General features: G+C 30.7%; 1 protein-coding gene across 1 annotated transcript; it reads right to left on the reverse strand.

The window, feature by feature from the left end:
- Window positions 1–7,298: 7,298 nt before the first annotated feature.
- Window positions 7,299–9,137, reverse strand: LOC137817156 (Rubber elongation factor protein (REF)). The gene is made up of 4 exons (XM_068620406.2): window positions 9,039–9,137; window positions 8,826–8,954; window positions 8,498–8,731; window positions 7,299–7,969 (listed from the first exon to the last, which is right to left on the reverse strand). Exons 2-4 carry the CDS (start codon window positions 8,841–8,843, stop codon window positions 7,529–7,531), a joined length of 693 nt encoding a protein of 230 aa, XP_068476507.1. The 5' UTR covers window positions 8,844–8,954; window positions 9,039–9,137; the 3' UTR covers window positions 7,299–7,528.
- Between the last annotated feature and the right edge of the window lie 13,750 nt (window positions 9,138–22,887).

Here is a 22,887-nt window from a genome sequence, read left to right on the forward strand (position 1 = left end):
TTTTTTATTGTATTGGTTTTTCTTGACGATTTTGTATTTAATTAAATTATGTAATTCGAAAAGTAATCATATATGTGAAAAAAGGTTACCGGATTATATAATCCGGAAGGTAATTACAAATTTAAAAAATGATTTTCAGATTACATAATCCAGAATATTATAGAAGAGCATTTTCGAAAATTTGAAAATTTATGGAAGTGAAAGAAGAAGGTAGGAAGGTGGAGGAAGAAATCGTCTTAGTCAATTTTGCTTATTTTCTTAATTGTTCCTTTTTAATTTTTTTTTCACATCTACGTTTTCTTTTCTCACTTTGAATCCAAGTTAACTTGGTATTTATCGTAATGTTATAACCTTTAATTATTTAATGATATTCTTTTCACGAACATGGGTCTATTTTTTTTTATGATCATAAGTTTATGCTTCTTCCACGTTTTTTTTAAACCAACAAATTATGTAAACACATTAAACTGTCTTTTCGAATAATAATATTCAGCAATCGTTGAAGGATAATTTATTTTTGAATAGTTGGAAAAAAATGTTGCATCATGACACAGACTGCAACTTTAAAGGTAAATTAAGAGAAACCTTTGATATGTAGTTTATTTTCCTAAAGTTTAGGTTGCATGTTGCAACAAAGACTCTTCAAAAAGGTGTATCTATATAGGGCAGCATTTGTGAAGGGTGCCAAAGAGAGGGAAAGGAAGGGAAGGATTAGATGCAAGAAGAACAAACTAAAATCTTGATAAAGCAGCTTTCACCAGATTTGTAGAAGAGAAGCTAGTTATAGCAAGTGGGGAAATAAATCAAAATTCACTCCCAAATATAGATGCAAATAATTATTATTTAATGCATTACTCACACGGTTAAATAAATGGTAATATCGAGCTGTACATAAATATAAAAAACTTAATATTATGTATGAATGATGAATTTTAAAAATTTCAAATAATTTTAAAATTTATAATTACTTTGATTTGTTTTTATTTTAGTTTTTAAATATTTTTTGTGTACATTAAATTATTTTTTAACTTTTTTAATTCAAAGAGCGGAATTAAATTTGTACTTAATGTTAAAAAAATGAAATATTTAATATTAGCATTTATAAAAAAAATGTCATATTTTTAAAAATATAAAAATTTAAATAGTATGATATGTTTAATAATTTGAAATGAAATATACCATAAGGAAGAGTTGAATTGTTATTTAAGATTTTCAAAAAAATTTACGAACAATGTCTAATAAACGTGAATGGACAAAGTTTAAAACTTGAGAAACGTATTATCAAATAGGTTTTTGTAAGAGAAATATCTGAGAGGCTCGTCAAATGCAAATTCAAAAGTTTGATAGATGTGTAGTAAAAAACGTTTTTCAAAATCTTGTTTGTAAATTTCATTATTCTTTTAGTTGTAAAATAATAATATGCGATTTATAAAGATAAGAGTTAAGGGAGATTTATAAAAAAAAAATATCTTTTTTATTGATTTGTCTGAAAATCTAAACTACATCTAGATCTTGATTAACATGATCAAGTTCCATTAGCAAACTAACACTACAAAATACAAAAATATTATTTGGAGTCAGTTACTTCTGGATAAACACAAAATATTATTTGGATTGCAACCGCTTTAACTAAACATAAAGTGTTGTTTGGAATTTAACCAATTTTAGTTAATCATAGAGTATTGTTTTGAACACACTACCATTCTTTGACTAAAACTTGAGTATGTTTTGGACTAAGCCACTCCTGGATAAACTCTTTGTTTACAGAAAGGGTGTAATCTAAACGGTCATATGTTTCTTAACTAAAATAGGATAATGTCCAACAAAGACGAATGCAATATGATAAGCCCTTTTAGGTTGGTAATGAACAAAATAGTATTTTTGCTCACAAACTAAAAGCTAAAAAGGATTGCTAAAAATTACTAAAGCTTTGTTATCATTCTCATTATAAGAGTTTCATCGGCATCATTAACATTTCTTCTTCTCATTCTTCAAATATATCTTCTTCATATAGATGTTGAGAAGAAAATAGTCTTCACAAATCCTTTAGAGTTGTTGTGAGGTCTTGCGAAGTTCTTATTCTTTGTCTTGTGTTTATTCATATTCAAGCTTGTAGATGCATTAAATGCTTTTCATGTAACATTAGATGCATATATCTTCTTTATACAACTTTTTTTACACGTGACATGATGTATTGAATCTAGGTCAAGCAGCACTTTTACAAACTTGAGCAAAGCATAGAGCCTGACGTATCTAATTTTATTTGTAGGATTGACATTCTGCCTTTTCAGAAAAGTTGTTTGCATGAAGAACCGTTAAGTGCATTCTTCAAGAGATTGATATGGACATCTCATTACAAAATTCTCTTATAAGACACACAGAGACGAGCATTCTCTACAAGCATAGAATAAGTATCTATAAATATTTAGAGTGTACTATAAATACTTCAGATTATGTACACTTATTATTTTTCGGAGTGAAAATTTACAAAAAAAAAATATATAAGCAAAATGCTTGCATCTGTGTAAGCAAAAACTTATCAGACAAAAGCATATAAGCAAAACGCCAGAGTCCGTCCAAATAAAAATTTATGAGGCAAAACATTGCAAATCACTTTTGTTTGTTCAAATAAAAAACGAAACATATAAGAAGAACATTTGTGTTTATTCAACCAGCGAAGCACTTGTGTCGATCGAAAGCTGATACTTACAAAAATATATTTTACACTTTGTTGTTAAGTGGATAATTCAAACAAAATATACTATGAGTTGAGCTTTTTGTTGTAACAATTTCAATCATTTTATTATTTTAAAGTTCTCAATGAAATTTTATTTTTTAAAATGTAACAATTTAACTGCTTTCATCAAATCTTCATATGCTATGTGTGTTTCTGACACTGTCACAAAATTTTAGATTATATAACGAACACACCTGTTAAATCATTACTTTTGATATTTTATCATTATAACAAAAAAAAAACTACTTTTGATATTCTTATCGATATTAAAAAACCTAAGAATCTTAAAAATAGTGAAGGGATATGAAAAAACACTTACAATAGTAAACCGAAGTAGACTATTAAGCCAAAATAGAAGAAAGAGAGAAAAAAAAGACACAACATAAATTGGAGAAAACAAATAAAAAAATTCAAATTCTTATTTACATAATCAAATTTTAAATTCTAATTTTTTTTAGTAATACTTTCATTAGTTTATAAAAGTTTTATTTTTTTTATAAATTCTTTATTCAAATAAAAAATTTACTATAAATATTTTATTTCATAAATAAAATGTTATTTTAAAATTATTTATCCAAATAAGAGTACTTATTTTAAATAATAATTTTTAATTTGAATAAATTAATTGAAACTTACTTATACTTCAGTTACTAAACTTAGATATTTTTTTCTTAAATTTAAATTCGAAGAGATATTTTAATTAAAGTAAACTATTGAATATGTATCCAAATCTAATACTTCTCCCTTTCTAAACTAATAGTCCTTTTAGTTTTTTGTTTATGAAAATTGTACTTACAATATATAACATTTACCAACTTTTTAATTTTAAAACAAATACTTATATTCGTCATTATATATATTTAAAAGTAATATATTAACTAAAATTTAAATAAAATTTATGAAATGTAAAAAGTTAAAATTAAAATATAAATAGAAAAAAAAATTATAAAAAATTTGAAATGATTTAATTATTATATCAACAATAACAATGTAAGAAAATTATACTGCTACTGAATTTAATATTGTCTTGTGAAAATAGAAAAGCATTCATTTAATATAAAAAAAATATATGCGATTAAGTTATTAATTTATTATATATTTAATATAAGTATAAATATAAATAAAATAAGACACGTGAAATTTATTTTACTGATAACTTTAAAAAAATATTTGTTTTAAATTAGAGAGAATATGAGTATATAATTTAATACCAGATGTATATAATTTTCTTTTATTTTGTTTCAAATAGTATTAATTGAAACTTTATTTTAACAATATTCCAATATATATGTATGTATACAAGAATAATTATAGAATAATTATTAAAGTATCACTTATACTAGAAAATATAAAATAATAGTTAAAAATTTATTAAATTACTTTTAATTAAACTTATATTAATTAAAATAAAATATTAAAAAGACTATATGGTATCGTATTAATGAATCATTTCTTCCAGCTCTGTACCATCGTCCTCCACCTTCATACTTTTGGTGAAAAAAGTTAGATTTATCATTAATGAAATTAAAAATTAAGTTAAATTCCTGAACCCTTCATAATTTTGTTATAGTGTAAATATTATTCTGAAATATTTTCGAATTGTAGAATTGAAAACTAACTTTGTGTTCCAAATTTTATAATTTAAAATTTCTATGAATTATATAATTCAGAAATTCAAAATTAAACCTAAAATATTTACATAACAGTACTTCTTGACTTACAACCATTATAAAGTTGAAGAAGAAAGTATGGAAGTGAAGGAAAAGAACAGCCATTAATAAAAACTTCAAAACCGAGGACGTCACGTGTAAACTTTATCGTGAAATATTATATAACATAGTAATTGGCACCAATTATTTATTTCCAGTTCACTTTCCCAATACATTAAAGTATCTTCATTGCATTGTTGATTTCTATATGTATAACCAACACATTGAAGTAGGACCTTTTCTCAATATACATTTATCACTCCTGCTCTGCCAATACCTATTGAAACTAACAAAGACAATAAATTAAATAGTATTAAATAATTTTAAAATAATGATAGTAATAATAACAATAATAATTATAGCTATTAATAATAAACATTCTTCTATGCCTAAACGATATCACATTATTAATAAGAAAACTATATTGTTTATTTTTATTTGTCATTTTTTAAATTTTAATATAGCTTAATTTCTTTTAAATCCTTAACTGAGAAAAATAGTAATGATAATAGAATGAGAAAATGTAATAACTTGTAAATATGCATTAAAGTAATAAAACCGAAAGATGTACAATATATAACCCACCAAAAATTGCATTAAGAATAGAAAAATTCAATGATTTCATTTTTCTTAGTAATTGTTTTTAAAATAACTATCTTAAAGGAACTAAGAACACCTCCTTGGAGATAGATGCTTACAAAATATACATAGTTGGTTAAAGCAACTTTATCATGGGAAGATATTGATATGATAATAAAAATTGCTTAAATTTTTTTGAGTTGTTTAGATAAATATTTATTGTTTGCAAATAAAAAAAAATATTATTTATCAATTTATCTATGAGTCCAACAAAGAATAATAAATGAATAAATAAGAAGGGATAATAATATATAAATAAAAATTAACAGGGGAAATAGAAAAAAAAAATCACAAATCGATTGGATAAAAAATGAAAAAACCACTAAATTAACAAAAGCCAAAATTCAAATTCAAATCATGAAAGAAAAAAAAAATCAAATAAATTGTAGAAGATTTCAATCAGGACCTTAAACATTTTCATCTGAACCTTGGACGCTTCAATCCGGACACGTTATGATCTATACCCCAAATAATTCAATATGAACCTTACAAAGTTAGATTTGATAATTGGACAACTAGATTTGGATTAACAAATATTTTTATATAATCAAATTTAAATAAAAATATAAAATAATGAATTCATTGAAGTTTTTTAATTTTTTTTATTAAAATAAAATTGATTGAAAGTTAGTTTAAATAAAATTTATATTTTGTATTTTCAAAATCATTAATATGAGTTAGTATCAGTTATAAATGTAAAGATCTAGAAAATAACTTTAGAGTAGAAGTGATATATTTTAAATGACACCTGAATATTTTATTATTAAAATGAAAAGAATATATAAATAAAAACTTTAGTTATTTAGGTTTTGAACTTGTAGATCTGATTCGATATAAGCTTACACATGTGACCCTTTTATTTTTAGGATTAGTCTTTTTTAGCTCAGAGTTCTAGTGATATAGTTACATTTTTTTTATCAGGACTTTGTGGTGCAGGTTAAGCTACTCTTGAAACTTTGGGTAGGTTTGAAGCTCTTAATGAGCATCTGCTCAAGTAAAGGTAAGGGAAGCTAGTTCAAATTACCAATAGAACTCTAGACTAGAAGATCTGGATGTGGAGGTGACGTAGTCACCAGTTTCAAAATTTTCTTGCAGGATTTGTTGTTTTTGTGTAGATTTTAGTTGTTTGAGATTGAAATGTGAAATTGTAGATATAAAGTAGATGTTGTAGAATGTATGAGTTTGGAATTGAATGAGTTAATGAATGAATTGAATAGTTTGTTGAATAAGTTCAAATGGAAGGTTTGATGAGAATTGATTGTTTGATTTTAAAATGATTTTGGTTTAGAAATAATATATATATGTATAGATTGACATAATAGTTCAATAACTCAATGAGAGTGTTTGTATAACTATGTGCAGGAATTGTCAATGTAATGTCTAGATTTATAAATTTATCAATTGAATTAAATGTTAGTTTAGAATTTAACAATTATAACAAGTTTAGATAGATATATTATGGGAATCAAGTGATTATATTATTACATAAATGCTCTGATCATATTACAGAATACTCCTATTTATATGCATGATATTCAAATTTTATGAAAAGATACTATAATATGCCACATTAAAACCTGAAGAAATCAGCGTCAAGGATACAAGCCCATGAAAACTTATAAATAGATGACCACTCACAGAGAGTAAACTCAACTCGAACTTTAACACTATATTCACTGTATACACAAAATTTGATGCTCTTACTAACTTGAGCATCAGATAATTTTCTGCAGGTGGAACCCCCCTCAATCCTTAAAAGCTGAATCACTAGAGTTTGAAGGAAGACCATTAGAAGCCCACCCGGATTTCGACATACCTCATCTCGACAAGAACAATATGTATATGTGTATATAAGCAATGATAAAATAGAAAATTTTATAATATTTTATTAAGATTTATTATATTTTTTATTTTCCAAAATAATCTTAAACAGAAAGATAAAAGTATTATGTAAAATGATTAATTTTTGCGTTCAAATAAATGTATGATACTTTTGAGACTTCCATTTTTTTTCTTACATTGAAATTATAAATTTATAAATTATTTATTTTGTTAACATTCTATTTATATTTATTTTTATAAAAAGGTGGCGTACGTGAAAGAATATTTTTGCTTGAAATAAATATGGGGTGGAGAGTGTTAGTGAGAACTCCCGAGTTCCAATAGTAAGTTAACGAGCACTCTCAGTTCGCCCAAAACGACAACCGAGATAATTATGAGAAACTAAACAACTTCAATTTGGTGAACATTTAACGCAACCATTCACATAATCACATAATGTTCTTCTTGGGATTGGTTAACATTCACACCCCACACAGTCTCAACCATTTCTTACACTTCCATTCACACCCACATTGCCCTCAAACTCCAACAAACACTAGACAGAACCAGATTTTATAAAGAAAATAGCTACCTACTACAGTAGTGGTAGTTCTAGTATTACTCAATAAGAATCCTCTCCCTCAGAACCTGCTTCATCTTCATTCAGTTTGCCTTCTCCCTGCTTAAACGCCTTGGCTATGTCATCAATTGGAATCAGGGGCAAATACCCTAACACACCACCACCCCTTTTACTCATTCCCTTCACCACATTGTTGTACTTTTCTGACCAGTGTGCAGCACTAGGTACTGCCATTTCTGCCACTGCATGGAATGGTGGATAGTGGTTCAGACCACCCCACAATTTCACCGAACCAGACACCACAATTTTCTTTGACTCTGTTGCAACATACTGTGCTGCTGCTCGTGCCCCTCCATATTGAGCCTCACTCACTACTTTTTCTGCCTTGTTTGTCATTTCCTGGACCAAGCAATTCACTTGGCTTGCAACTTGTTTAACTAAAGAAGGTGCATGCTCATCGAATTTGTGGGTTGATTCATCCACCTGCCACATTCATGTAACAATTAGTTCACCCAAAAAGGATCGCTTAGCTAGTAGCAATTTCCCAATTCATTCAAATATCTACAGTGGAATTTCAACTATGTTCATACAAGGACATGCAAAATTCACATAAATTCAGTTCATTTTTGTGTTCCCATGTACCATAATCAAATTGCATGATAGGATCAGAGTATTTCCAGGGTAAGAATGAAAAACAAAAAATCTACAGTATGCATGCATATATAATAGGTTCCATATAACATAGGAACATAAGGGTGTTATTCGTCCTGGTGTTCCTATAGTATTCATAACAAGAGTGTTATTGCCACGATTTACAAGGCAATTTTCACCAATTGAAATAGATCTTGATCTGGAAAAAAAAGAGAAAAATATAGTCAGAAACAAAATTCACCATTACAAACAGAGGACAAATTGTTTACAAAAGCTTCTCCGGATTAGGTTGAAGGTACATTAACATCAACAACAACAAACAAATCCAGAAACAAAACCAAAAATAAGAAAAGGAGAAACCTTATTGTCCACAAAAAGGAGAAGACGGTTTGGTACACCCTTGAATTTGTGGTAGACAGGACCCAGAACGGTAGTTACAGTATCTTCGACGGTTCCAACAGCAGATCTCAAAGGTCCTGAATTTTGCTTTGCGAAGTCGTAGAGATTCGAAATACACACAAAGCCTTTAATGGCCGCAATCCTAACAAACCCAAGATGTTTCAGTTCTTCGAGACCCTTGTGCTCCACATTCCTCTGCACAAACAACATTCACGTATTGTATGTGATCTCCGCAAAAAGATTGAAAAACCGAAATTGAGAAAGAAAAAAAAAGGAGAATATTGCAAACCTCTGTGGTGGTGGCCATTGTTTTCTCCGTCTTGGAACTTGCAGGTTAGTTGTTGCTGAAATATAACAGCACTCTCACTGGAGCCTTGATTTATAGTAGCAAATGGGAATCACATGGAGTTATATTAACCTAATCAAATCGAATAATTAAATTATTCTATAGTAATTGATTTCGTATTAACCTCGAAATATTAAAAGAGAAAATAGATACTACCTCGAAATATTAAAAGAGTACATAGATACTTGCTCAGAAATATTAAGAGTGCATAGATACTGCTAAATCGTATATAGCATACACTATATCTTATGTCTTCATAGCCATATAGTATATCCAGTAGAATCAGATCTGGTTGCTTTTGTTTCTAAAATACTTGGTGTAGAACAAACTCCGCAAATAGTAAACCGAAGATTTTTAAAAAATTATTAATTTTTTTAAAAGGTTATCTAGCTTTGTAATATTTAATTTTAAAGTAATGTTTAATATTATTTTTAATAGATGTATTAAAAAAATAATGATCTTTAAATTATACGCAATTAATTTGATAATGATAGAATTTATGATTAGTGTCCACCTAATTAGCTTGTAGGTTGGAGAGTAAATATCCATACACTTGTATATATTTTCTAGAAATAGAGTGATCATAAGAGAATAAGGAATTACCATTTTTCTTACCATCTTCTTATATACCATTTTTTTCATATGGTATCGTAGTACGTGTTCTGACAACCTCTCCATTTTTATCCGCTAAATAAGAAATCATGTCTGGCAAAGAAGGCACCGAGTCCGATGAGCAATTCGCAAAGACTGATTACTCGCTCAACAATAATGGTAAAAGTGATGTGTTTATAAACGCTGCAGGTCTGTTTGCCCATAACTCGTCTATTGATTCTACTACTACGAAACCATGGATTTTAGATAGCGGAACAACTGATCACATTGCATCGCTGCAAGTCTGTTTGCCCATAACTCGTCTATTGATTCTACTACTACGAAACCATAGATTTTGGATAGCGGAGCAACCGATCACATTGCATGTGATTCACAATTTTCACACACACTTCATCATCATTTATTCCAAATGTTAATTTGTCCACAGACTCAACTGCAACCATCTCATCTACGAGCACGATTAAATTCAATGGCAATATCTTTGCGTTCTTTCTTTTAATTTAAATCTCATGTTCGTTAGTGAGATAAACAGTTCACTAAATTTGTTGTGTCGTTCTTTTCCACATGATTGCGTTTTGCAGGACTTGGCTACGAGGAGGATGATTGACTCGGATAAATAATATGCAGACTTATACTACATGTCCCTTCTTCTTATTAATCACAAATCTAAAATCTGAAAAATCCTAAATCACAAATCTGAAAACCAACGTCTCTTAGAATCATTCATTACATTTACATAAAATCAATTTCAGGCATCTATTAAAACCATCTGCATTGACAATGGATTGGAATTTATTTAAATGTGTAATTTTTTTCTCAAAAAAGTATTGAATGTCAACGCACTTGGATCTACACTCCTCAACAAAATATGGAGTAGTAGAATGCAAACATAGACACATTTTGAACACAAGAGCACGAACCCTCCTATTTCAATACCATTTACCATTAGAATTTTGGGGGAATGCGTTTTAAACGCCACATATATTATTAATCGCTTGCCATCATCTTTACTAAAAAATAAATCACCTTATGAGCTGCTATATAATCACCCACCTTAACTTTCTCACCTAAAAACTTTTGGTTGCCTCTCTTACGCAACTGTTTTTTCACCTAACAAAAAAATGATTTGCGTGCTCGACAATGCATCTTCATTGGTTATCCTCACAATAAAAAAAAGGATACAAATTATTTGATACGGATGCAAACACTTTTTTTACAATTCGGGATGTCACATTCCATGAAAGTGTTTTCCCATTCTGCCAACAGTCTCAAACGCAATCCTCACCTCCATTACAAGATATTTTGCCTGTTATTGACATTGACTTACCCACTCCTGTCCAACATTATCCACCATCTTCTCCTACTCGTCACAATTCACCTGAATATCTAGCATACCAACCTTCTCCAGCCAACATTTCTGTTCGACGATCCAGTTGCATATCAACCCCACCTTCCTGGATTTAAGACTACGTAACGGGATCTCAAGCCAATCATTCAACCACTACCCAAGACCGACCAAATGGAATCAGGTATCCTATGCATCATTTTCTTTCTAATTCACGATTTTCTTCTACACATAGTGCATATCTTGTTAACATCACAAGCACCAAAGAACCTCACACTTATGCTCAAGCTATCCTTGATCCGAATTGGCAAAAACCAATGGATGAAGAGCTTTCCGGCTTGCAGCTAGATGAAATGTGGACCTTGACATCGTTACCCGTTGGGTAAAAACCCATCGGATGCAAATGGATCTATAAATTAAAGTACAAATCAGATGGCAATGTCGACAGATATAAGGCGCGCCTTGTCGTAAAGGGGTACACTCAGATTGAAGGTGTCGACTATTGTGAAACTTTTTCACCAACAGCGAAATTAACAGCTTTGAGGTGTCACCTCACCGACTGTTGTAGCAGCCAGAAATTGGTTTATTCACTAGTTGGATGTGCAAAATGCCTTCTTACATGACAAATTGCACAAAATTATTTACATGGACTTTGTTGGGTTTAATAGTGCCAAAGTTCAAGAGGGGGGGTGAATTGACCTTTTAAAACTTCTTCGCAGAAACAGTGTTTAACCCAGTTTTACAGAAAATAAATCGATTTATGTTAAAATGAACAGATTTATTTCAGCACTGTTTTTGTTTGAAAAGCTTTTAATTCAGCAAGGTTAATCACAAGATTATGCAGTGAGAATTTCCAGCAGCACACACACAAATATCAGATTTGAAAAACAGTGAAACACAAATACAGCAAGCTTCAATTTCAAGCAAGTGATTAAGGTTCAATTGATAGCATGCTAGTTAATTGAGTGACCTTTGCAAACAAGCTGTTCCTGTGACTTTTAACAGACTATGAGTGTTCTTCTTGATGTCAAGAAATTTTCCAGAAATTAAGAACAATGTATCACAACACAACAAGCTTCAACTTTAAGCAATTTGTTTAAGGTTCAATTAATAGCATTGACAGTTTCTTAAGCAGCCTATCACAGTCAGTCTGTTCAAATGGTTTTTAGCAGATTGTATACGTTCTTATCAGATTCAAACACCTTTTTCAGAAATCAAGAACAGTATACACAGTGCCCAGAAAGAACAGATTTATTTTCAATTGAACAGATTTATTTCTTTGCTGTTTTATCAATTATGCAGAAACGAAATTGCAGAGAGTGAGAGAGAATGAACACAAGCAGTTATACTGGTTCACTCAACCTGAGTTACATCCAGTCTTCACCAACAACAGGTGGAATTCACTAACACACAGTACAATCAAGTACACTTCCCACTGTTCTTGAAACCTACAAGAACTTAGGTACTCTTGCTGAAAAAACCTATTTCAGCACTCACACACATACATCCACTCTCCAAGAACACCTATCAAGAAGAGGATTCAACCAAACTATTACAAGTAATAAGAAGTGAAACGACTACACCTGATTGAGGTAACAAAGATCAGCCTTAAACCAGTAGGCAAGATTGCTAGAACAGTAGCTGCACCTCACACCAAGCTTTTGGAACCAAACCAAGAACAAGCACTTTGTGATTTTCGAAATCTTTGAAGAACAAATGCTAATCCTTGAAAACACTTAACTCTCTGCTGTCAAAACTTGTTTTTGCAAATGTATAAACTGTTTGAATCGTTGTTAAACTCAGAAAACAAGTTTGCATTTTATAGAAAGCCAGCTTATAACAGATTTTTGAAAAACAGTTAAAGCTGTTATAAAATGAACAGATTGAAAATAAAATGAACAGATTTATTTTCAAAAAGCAGTTAGAGAATCTGTTAAGTGAGGAGACTTAGTCAACCATTCTGGTGCATAGATAAAACTGAAAACGTTTAAGCTTGTCATGGCACCAGAGAGAAAAAGAATCTATTCATTTACAGATGAACAGATTTATTTTTTCAAAACGAAAACAGAGAAGATTTAACTATTTGAAACTCAGTCGTTTTGAAAAGAAGAAGACTTAGTCAAAAATACTTGATGCACAAAATCAAATTTTTACAAGACTTTAGCCAAGGCATCAGTGAAGAAAATGAATCTGTTTATTTAGAAAAGAACAGATTTATTTTTATGCAGTAAACGTGTTTTTGTGTAAAACATGTGAAAACAGTTTAAGAAAACTTATGCTTGTTCTTATCACATGGCCAGTGGTTATGAGGTGAGTTACTCAGCAAAAAGCTACTCTTAGACAACCTCTAAGCACTAACTAAGACATACTTAAAGCAAAGCACAAATACATGGAAAGTACATAAATGTCTTCATCAAACACTACATACAAGTCTTCATCAAACACAATCTTGAAGGGGCAGCAACCATCTTCAACAGACTTGTCACCCGGGCATGTTCGACAGGGGAGAACATTGTATGCCGAATCAACAAATCTCTTTATGGTCTCAAAGTGGCATCTTATACATGGTTTTCAACATTTTTTCATCTGATTAAATCTGCATGATTTCGGCAGTCCAAGGCGGACTACTCTCTATTCACAAGACAAAATAACTCATCATTTATTGTCCTTTTGATTTATGTGGACGATATTCTTTTGGCAGGAAATGATATGATAGAAATGCAGTGTCTTAAAGACGGTCTATTACGACGATTTTGCATTAAAGATCTTGGAGACTTAAAATATTTTCTAGGGATTGAATTTTCCCGTTCCAAAGCTGGTGTTTACATGTCACAAAGAAAATATGCGCTTGATATTTTGTAGGATTCGGGACGTGCTCTTCCAGACAAATTTTCAAATGAGCAATACCTAAAACTCACATCAGACGATGGAGAGTTATTAAAGGATCCAGTCAAATACATATGACTTGTAAGACGACTGATATACCTCATAGTTACTCGACCTGACATAGTATTTTTGGTTCGGACCCTAAGTCAATATATACAGGCTCCACAAAAACCTCATTGGGATGTCACAATTCGAGTCCTAAAGCACATCAAAAGATTACAAATATTACTATTGGCATCCGAGAACCATCTAACATTAACAACTTATTGCGAATCAAATTTGGGAGGTTGTCAAACAACTCAGAGATCAGTTTTCTTGGTTCTTCTATTATGTCATGGAAGTAAAAAAAAAAAAGACAAACGTATCAATATCATCGAGAGCATAATACCGCGCGATGACTAATACTTCTTTGGAGGTAGTTTGGTTACTATATCTGTTGCAGCACTCACTTTTTTTGTGAGAAAAATTACAAGCCGGGATAATCAGTCTTTCACATGTACCGATACAGTACCAACTCGTAGATATTTTTATGAAGGCATTGGGTAAGGAACTTTTTTTACGCAGCGACGCAAGTCAGGAGTTCATGATCTTCATCTACCAACTTGAGGAAACTATTAAGGAAATAATGATGATCAAATTATATACAATTATTATACGCAATTATATGTAATTATACGCAATTATATGTAATTATACGCAATTATACGCAATTATATGTAATTTGGAGAGAAAGTCTCCATACACTCTATATATTTCATATACATGAATTGATGTAAATACATACAAAAGAATGAATAAGGAATTACCATTTTCTTACTATCTTCTTTTATACCATTTTCTTGTAATTTGGAAATCAAGCTCTTTGCATGTAAACTTTTAACAAGCTGTAAACTCTGAGTAGGTGCATTGTGATGGTAATGTCCAACTGCCCAATAAAGATCCACCTTTTAAAAACTGACTTCGTGACACTCAAATTTGTACGAGCAAAAAATAATAATACGAGTAAAGAGCATTAAATGGCATTTCCTTTAATTGATATTTGTATTTATAGGCATTTGGCCAACCATAAAAGGGTTAAGTAAACCAAAAACAATTGTGTTTCTTATATGTACTCAGCTTTATTCAGTTGATCGTCAATTTGATCCTAATATTAGTGGTAATCTTAGTGTACTTTTGCTATGAGAAACTTGAGTGTGAAGTATTTCAGTAATTAAAACTTCATTACAAACAAGGTCATACGTCACTTTTATTTATTATGCATACATAAATCACACTTGGTTCTTTCTTATTAATTTTATCTTAAGATTAAGAAATCAAGTATTCAAATTATCATTTTTGTAAATTATCATTTTTGACTACAAAAGAAAGAATATTTTATTAAAGGAAGATAACTCTTATGTTGTGTTTGGATTGGGAGGGATGTGTGGGGATTTGAAGGAGTGGATGTGTAAGGATTTGAGAGGAAAGTGTGAAAAAAGTGATTGTGTTTGAGGTGAGATATGTTAGAGTAAATGTGTGAGTAAAATTATTGGAGTTTGTGAGTGATGTGATGGTTGCGATAACATTTTTAATTTTTTTAAAGGTGCTAAATGTATGTTTACAAACTTACTCTTATGATTAACAATGAAGTATTTGTAAATTTAATTTTATAAATTATTTCATAAAATCAAGTTGTGAGTGATGAGTCTGATTGAAATTTTAATTTTTTTAAATTATAAAATATTAAGACTACAAATATATTCTTATATTTAAAACAACCAATTAATTTATTTACATATTTATTTTTATAATTAATAATAATATTATATAATTTTTTTTATATATAAATAACTATATTTATTTTTATTATATTATAATTTTTTTATTAATTATTATTAATAATATTATGATCAAATAAATTTATTTAAATATTATTAATTTATTTAACTTATTGTTAACATATTTAGTTTTTCTGTTTTAAGTTATTGGGCTTTGTTTGTTTGACCCAACTTTCCTTTTTTTGTTTCAGCTAGATCTTAGTCTTTTTCTTATATATACACCATGTATTTTACTCTCTAATACACAAGTAAATAAGAATTTCTTTTGTATTTTCTTTTCTCTACTTTTCTCTCTTTTATGCTTAAGTCATTATCTCTTTTTCATTTGCAATTAGGGTTCATCAGAACCTCTCCTTCTCTATTGCGATTTCGTTTGATTACGTGCACTCCATTTTATGCACCACATCAGACAAGGAATATTCATCTTCATTAATTGTAATATGGTATCAGATCCATTTTGAGCCTATCCTAGCGAGTGTTTGTGTTGGGCGTATCGTGCCACCCGCTATCGGACCGCTATCAGACCACCTATAATATATAGTCCCATACACGAGTTGACAGTCTCGGCGTGAGGGGGGTATGTTGGAGATCACACATCGACTAGAGATTAGAGCCTTTTATTGTATATAAGTGGGTGCAAACCTCAACCTCATGAGCCGGTTTTATGGGGTTGAGTTAGGCTTAAAGTCCACTTTGTAATACTTATATTTATATTTATTATTATTATTTTAAAAATATATTTTAATTAATATTTTAATTTATAATTTTATATATATGTTATATATATCTTATGTTATAGAATCTATATACACATTCGATTATATATTATACATCGATTATGTATATTAATTTTATAATATAATTAATTATTTTATTTTATTTTTATTATTATATATAATTTTTTTATTATAAATATATTTAATATTTTTATTTTGTAATATAATCTTATCTTTTATCTTTTGTTTTTTTGTCTCATTTATTTTTCTTTGTCTTCAGCCTATCAAAATTTGGGGTAAAATGGAAAAATCATCCGTGTTTATGTGTTCTTTCTTAGCGTTACACTACAAGAAAAACTAAAATTACATACAGCCAAAATCTGTATGTAACACACAAAATCCTTATGTAAGACACAGTTACATACGGACAAAAATCCGTATGTAAAATTGTCGTAGATAACTCTTACATACAGATTTTGGATCTGTATGTAATTACATACAGATAAATCTGTATGTAAATTTCGTATGTAATTACATACGGATTCGTATGTAATTACATACAGATAAATCCGTATGTAAAATTCGTATGTTAGTTTCTTTTTTTCAAAACTTGTTTCTAGTCAAATATACATTGAGTGTGCCTTAGAATTTGATCATAAGAGAGTATATCCAGCTGTTTCCTTGAAAAAAAAATTCATGAAAGGTCAATCACCATAAAGTACAATCAAAGTTGTTTCTTTTTGGATCTGACATATTGTAGTTTCCAAAACTGCAGAAGATTGTTTTTCTCTTGAAAAATCAACCCACTAAAAGCAACTTTATTTTTGCTATCTTTTTATACTTATATTAGAGTGTGGATTCAACAGAATATTTCACAAAAACAATTTGTTTTTTTCTCTTCACATTCAAATGAAACTGTTTTTCACTGCATCTTCATAAACATATATGCATCATGGCCTCTTCATCCAACTCACCAAAGAGAAAGAAATCACGTGCCATCAAAGGAACTACAAGGGGTGATCATCTAGAGACTTGGTTCCTTGGAGGAAATGAGAAAATTGAAAGTTTTGTGCATGAGATAAGCAGAGAAGTCATCAACACCCCAAAGCTATTGTCATTCAACTGGATGAAGGAGCAAAACCTCAAGGAGGTTAGGAAGGTATTGAAAAAATCAGAAGCTACGGAGGTTTCTTGAGATGAATGGAAATACTTTTTCAAATCTTGTGAAGGTATTCTACACAACCTAATTGTTGATGGTGAAAACATGTATTCAAATGTAAAATGGGTAGATATGGAGATTACTTATGATGTGTCGATTGCCATCACTGGGATAAAATTCTCTAGTGCATTGATTAACAAAGGGAACACAAGTGTTGTGGAGGATTTCAATAAAATACAATATTATGTTAGTTGTCTCAGAAATTCTCACATGAAAGTAAAGGGTTTTCATGTTGGTGCCTTAAATTTGTATGAAAGGGTCATTGCCTTCATTATCACATGGATGCCAACTCCAAGGGGGAGCAATCATGTTGTCCTCACTGAAGAAGACCTTGTTTTAGTTTACTACATCAAGAAGAACATCAAAGTCAATTGGATTCATGTCTTCAAGGAGCATATGCAAAAACCTATGAGGTTAAGTGATTATCATTTTGCTTATGTTATTGTTGTGTCTAAATTTCTTCAATATTTTGAAGTTGATCTTAATGAAGAACTGTCGGAGGTGGTAAAACCATCTCATAAAATTAACAATGGATCACTTAACAAGATGATGTTCATTAAAGTTGATAACAAATGGGTTAGTAAAGAGGAAGAACAAGCAGGTCCTTCTCTTGGATCAAATAGGAAAATCAATGACCAAGTTGAACCAGATGTTGGAGATCAAGTTGAACAAGGTGTTGGTAATCAAACTGGACAAGATACTAGTGCAAATGATGAGGATGGTCCAAGTGTTGGAGTTGCAGAAGATTATGCTATATATGCACTTGTGGGAGCCACCCGTAGATCATGAGATTCCAATGTGACAGTTTGAAAGATTGATGATCAACTGCTTGGACAACATGGCAAGTGATCAAAGGAACCACTATGAGTTTTGTGCAGCCAGGTTCCAACATCTAGCTGAGCAGATCAAAGTTCAAACTCAACTCTTTGAATTCCAATATGGCAAGGATCCTTGAAAGCTCAATATCATTTTCTATTCTTGAAATGTCTTACATTGTCTCCACTTCTGGACTATTGCATTATCATACTGTTTTTCTGCTATATAGATTCCTTTTCTTTGTTTATTTGTGAAGACAAATAGGGGGATAAGTTTATGTGTTTGGTTTTTGTATGTCAACTGTTGTTGCTACTCTGCATTATACTTTGAACACTTTGAACTTGAAATTTTTCTGGTTTTATTTTTGCTACTATTTGGTTAAGCAGAAACTAGTGCTTTAAGTGTTCTTTTATAAATCGGTATTACCCTACTATACTTGCATTGTGTAGTATATATTTCTTTTTTTTGCAGGAACTCTTAAGTTCAAAATCTAAAACGCAAACAACTAGGAATTTGACCTCATCAAGTAGGGGGAGATTGTTGAACAAGGTGCTTTGATACTGGCTGTTTTATGTCAAATCCTTAACAGAAAAAGAATTCAGTCAGTTCTTTTTAAAATCAATCAACTATTTTTCTAACAGAATTTTGTTATGAATTCCAAATTGTTTTTAAATGGTTCTAACTACTTTCAATTAATGATCTAACAAGTTTAACCACTTATAGTCTGTTATGTGATATTTTCAAAAGATAACCACTTATAGTTTTATAAAAAATGTTTTCAAAAGAATATCAATAACTTTTGGATCATTGCTTGTGTGTGAAGTAGGATTTGGGTTTTCTATTCAATTGTTCTACTACTTTGTAAAGTCTAGGTGTATTATTTTTCCTTCTTTGAATATTGTAATTGTGTGTAAGACAATTTCAGAAAGAGGTTCTAGAAACAGTGGTTTTGGCTAAGAGTGTTATGTGTTCTTGAGGGGTTCAAGATCAACATTCTTGGTGTAGTTTGTAATCTAGTTTTGATTGCATAGTGAATTCTCGGTGGTTAGCTGATGACTGGATGTAGCTCTCTGTTAAGAATGAACCAGTATAAATCTCTGTGTGTGAATCTCTCTTTCCCTACTCTTATATATTGCTTTATTTTCTGTTCTTTACATTCTACTACATTAATCAGTAAGTTGTTTCTAGAAAACAACTCGTTAATTAATATGATAATTCATCCAATTGAAAAAAATCAATTGATTGATTTTATAGATCTTTTCACTCTACTTCTAATCTTTGTAAAAATCTTGTGAAAACAATTCACCTTCTTCTTGTTTTGGCCATACATTCTAATAGAAGACACAACGACAGTGGCAACGAAGAGGAATAAAATACAAGAGAAGAGGTGTGATGCTCTCGCGACGAAGAGGACGAAGTAAGAAGTAGCGGGGACAACGACAACAATGGTGGGAGCTAAGTGGCAACGGCGATGGAAGCGGCGTTCGTAGCAGACTTGGAAGCAGCCATGGAGGCAAAAAGAAGAATATGAAAACGTAGAGAAGCGCGAATGGAGAGTGAAGACGCAAGGCAAGAAAATAGGGTAAAAACCTATATTACACTGATTAAGAGTAATAACTAATGTAATATATCTTTTTATTCACTTAATTTTTTTAATATCAAATAACATATAACACCAGTTAGAATGGAAACCAGTGTTATATATATTTTTAGAAACTTTAAAAACTCTTTTTTAATCTGGAAAACACATATAACCGCGGTTCCCCATTCCAACCGATGTTATATGTAATGCCCAAAGCTAAATTTTTCAAATTTTGTTAAACTCTGAACATTACATATAACAGCGAGTGGAATGGGAAACCGGTGTCATATGTCATTTTAAAAGCTTATAAATTTGTTTTAATCTGGGAACTACATATAATACTGTTTCCCTAATCCATCCGGTGTTATAGGTAATGCTCAGAGTTAATTTAATTTTGTTTTGTTATGAGCAGGACATATAACCACCCTAATATTCGTTGTAAAATACGTTGTTATTTGTAGTAGTGTGAACTTAATAATAGTTTTTAAAAAACTATTAATATTAATGTATCTAATGTTAAGTTTGTGTTGTTTGGCTTTGATAAACATTACTTTAAATTGTAGTTCATCTTTTATTTTATGTTGATGTTTTTATTATGCTGATTTAGATCGTAATCTATTTCACTGATCTGTGAAAACCCTTTATTTTCTGACACGCGAACTTCTTAAATGACAATCCCCATATCATATTTTGATGTCCTACATTTTGCTTCTTGTGAACTGAAGAATAGGAAAAATATGAAAGAAAATTCACGGTTACAGTAATACACAACACCAACCCTAAAATCAGAAATGCATTTAATGCCTAATTTTGTGAGACACCCTTTTTTGTCTCTAATTTTTTTTAAAAAAAGTTATCTTTCAACGATAAATACATAAATTAAAAAACAAATAAGAGAAGGAAATAATTAATATTAAAAAATAGATTCGTTATTTGATATTAAAATCATGTAATTAAAATTAAATATATAATATTCTTTTGGAAACAACAACTGAAACATTATTCAACCAATAGAGTTACGACAGTTTTACGACAGTTTCAAATAAAAATGAATAGTGTCCTCGAATCCAATTAATAAATATTCGTATTCAAAAAAAAAAAAATCACATAAATTACTTTAAATTAAGAAAATTATATATGTGTGTTAAAAACGAAAATAGAACTATATTTTTTTTTCTATCATAGGTTTTTTAAAGTTCATTGAACAACTTACAAATCTCGACTTAAGGGCTTTTAACCTGGCCCTGCTAGGCAAGTGGATTTGGAGGTGGGGTTTGGCCAAGGGAGGTTTGTGGAAAGAGATTCTCGACTCTAAATATGGTGGTTGGAGGAATTTGAGAGTGGAAGGTAAACCTTGCAGGGGTTCCCTATGGTGGAGAGACTTGAAGGAGGTTTGGGCCTCTGAGGGCTGGGGCAGAAGTTTTGAAGATGGGATTGAGTGGAAAGTTGGTGATGGAGGGAATATTTCTTTCTGGGAAGATAGCTGGTTGAATTGTGGTGCCTTGAAGGGAATGTTTCCGAGATTATATTCGCTTAGCACGGCTAAAGCTGCTAAGGTGGCCGAGATCGGGAACTGGTCTAATGGTGTTTGGATTTGGCATCTGTGTTGGCGTAGATCCCTCTTTGACTGGGAGAAGTTGTTGGAGGAGCAGTTGAGTCAGTTGCTGCAAGGGATAAAGATGGATACAAGAGGGGTGGATAGCTGGGTCTGGAAGGCTGAGGGGTCTCAAAGCTTTACTATTAACTCAGCTTATATTAAGGTAAGGAGGGTTAGTGATGGGGAATTCTCTCCGATTTATTGTAGGTTGTGGAGGTGTAAAGCTTTGCCTTCTGCTGTTTTCTTGGCCTGGAGGGTGTTGGAAAATAGGATTGCAACTAGGGTTCATTTGGTAAGGCGCGGGGTGGTGGTTGAAAACCCTGTTTACTGCTTGTGTGGGAAGGTTGAAGAGTCGTCGAGTCACTTGTTCTCCGTTTGTGACTTTTCTTGGAGGGTCTGGTGTCTTTGCTTTGAGTGGCTTGGGGTGTCGTTCGTAATCCATTTGGATCCTATGCAAAATTTTATCCAATTCAGGTTGAGTCAGCCATCGGTTTCAGTTAATGATGTTTGGGGGGCAATTTGTGTTGGAATTGTGAGTGAAATTTGGAAGCATAGGAACTCGACCGTCTTTAATGGAGGAGTGGCAGATGTGTTAGAAGTTTTTGCCTCTGTGCAAGTAAAGGTATGGTCCTGGATTGCTGCAAAGTCCCGCGAAGTTTACTTTTCCTACCCCTGTTGGGTTATGGATCCTTTGACATGTATACGGCTGATTCGGTAAAGCTAGTTAGCGCTTGGTTTGGTTGGTCCTTTGTCCGACGATTTTGGGTGCCAAGTTAGAAGTTAGATTCTATGTGTTCTTGTAAAAGGGTTGGACCACCCATAAAATGGTCCCCATTTATTTATTTTTTATTGTTGATAAAAAAAAAACTTACAAATCTCACTATTTACTATGTTTGCCGTATTGTGAATATTACTAAATCAAAGAGTTTACACACAGCAGAAATCGAATATGAATTTTTGGTACATGATTTATTTCCACAGTATTTCCACATTTAACCACTACATTAATTCACCAAAATACTATATAACGTTATTCTAAAGTTCGATCTACTTCAACAGTATAAGGATTTATTTTCAATAGGGTTGAAATGGTTTGTATGAGTTATTACCTCTGGGATGAACAATCTTTAACATCTTCATTCCCTTCCATCAACTGATGCATTAATCGTATGTCCCTTCAGGTTCTGTACATCTAAAACCCAAAATTTCTCTAGAATAGTCAAAATGTTTAACATTAAATTATTTTCTTTTAAGTGAAGTGTTAAATTTAAAGATTATAAATAAAAACAATACTGAAAAAGAGAAATTACCAAAAGTAATCAATTAAATTAATTAATAAAATTAATCATTGATAAAACAAATTAGCGTTTTATATTAAATGTCACATTAACTAAAAATTATGATAATTTCATTCT

Source organism: Phaseolus vulgaris, chromosome 2, assembly GCF_051622355.1.
Source record: "Phaseolus vulgaris cultivar YP4 chromosome 2, ASM5162235v1, whole genome shotgun sequence".
Taxonomy (NCBI): domain Eukaryota; kingdom Viridiplantae; phylum Streptophyta; class Magnoliopsida; order Fabales; family Fabaceae; genus Phaseolus; species Phaseolus vulgaris.

Coding starts and splice junctions, on each gene's coding strand:
- LOC137817156 (XM_068620406.2), bottom strand. Junction 7,970..8,497: donor TCCTTTTTGTGGACAATAAG/GTTTCTCCTTTT, acceptor TGAATGTGGCAG/GTGGATGAATCAACCCACAA.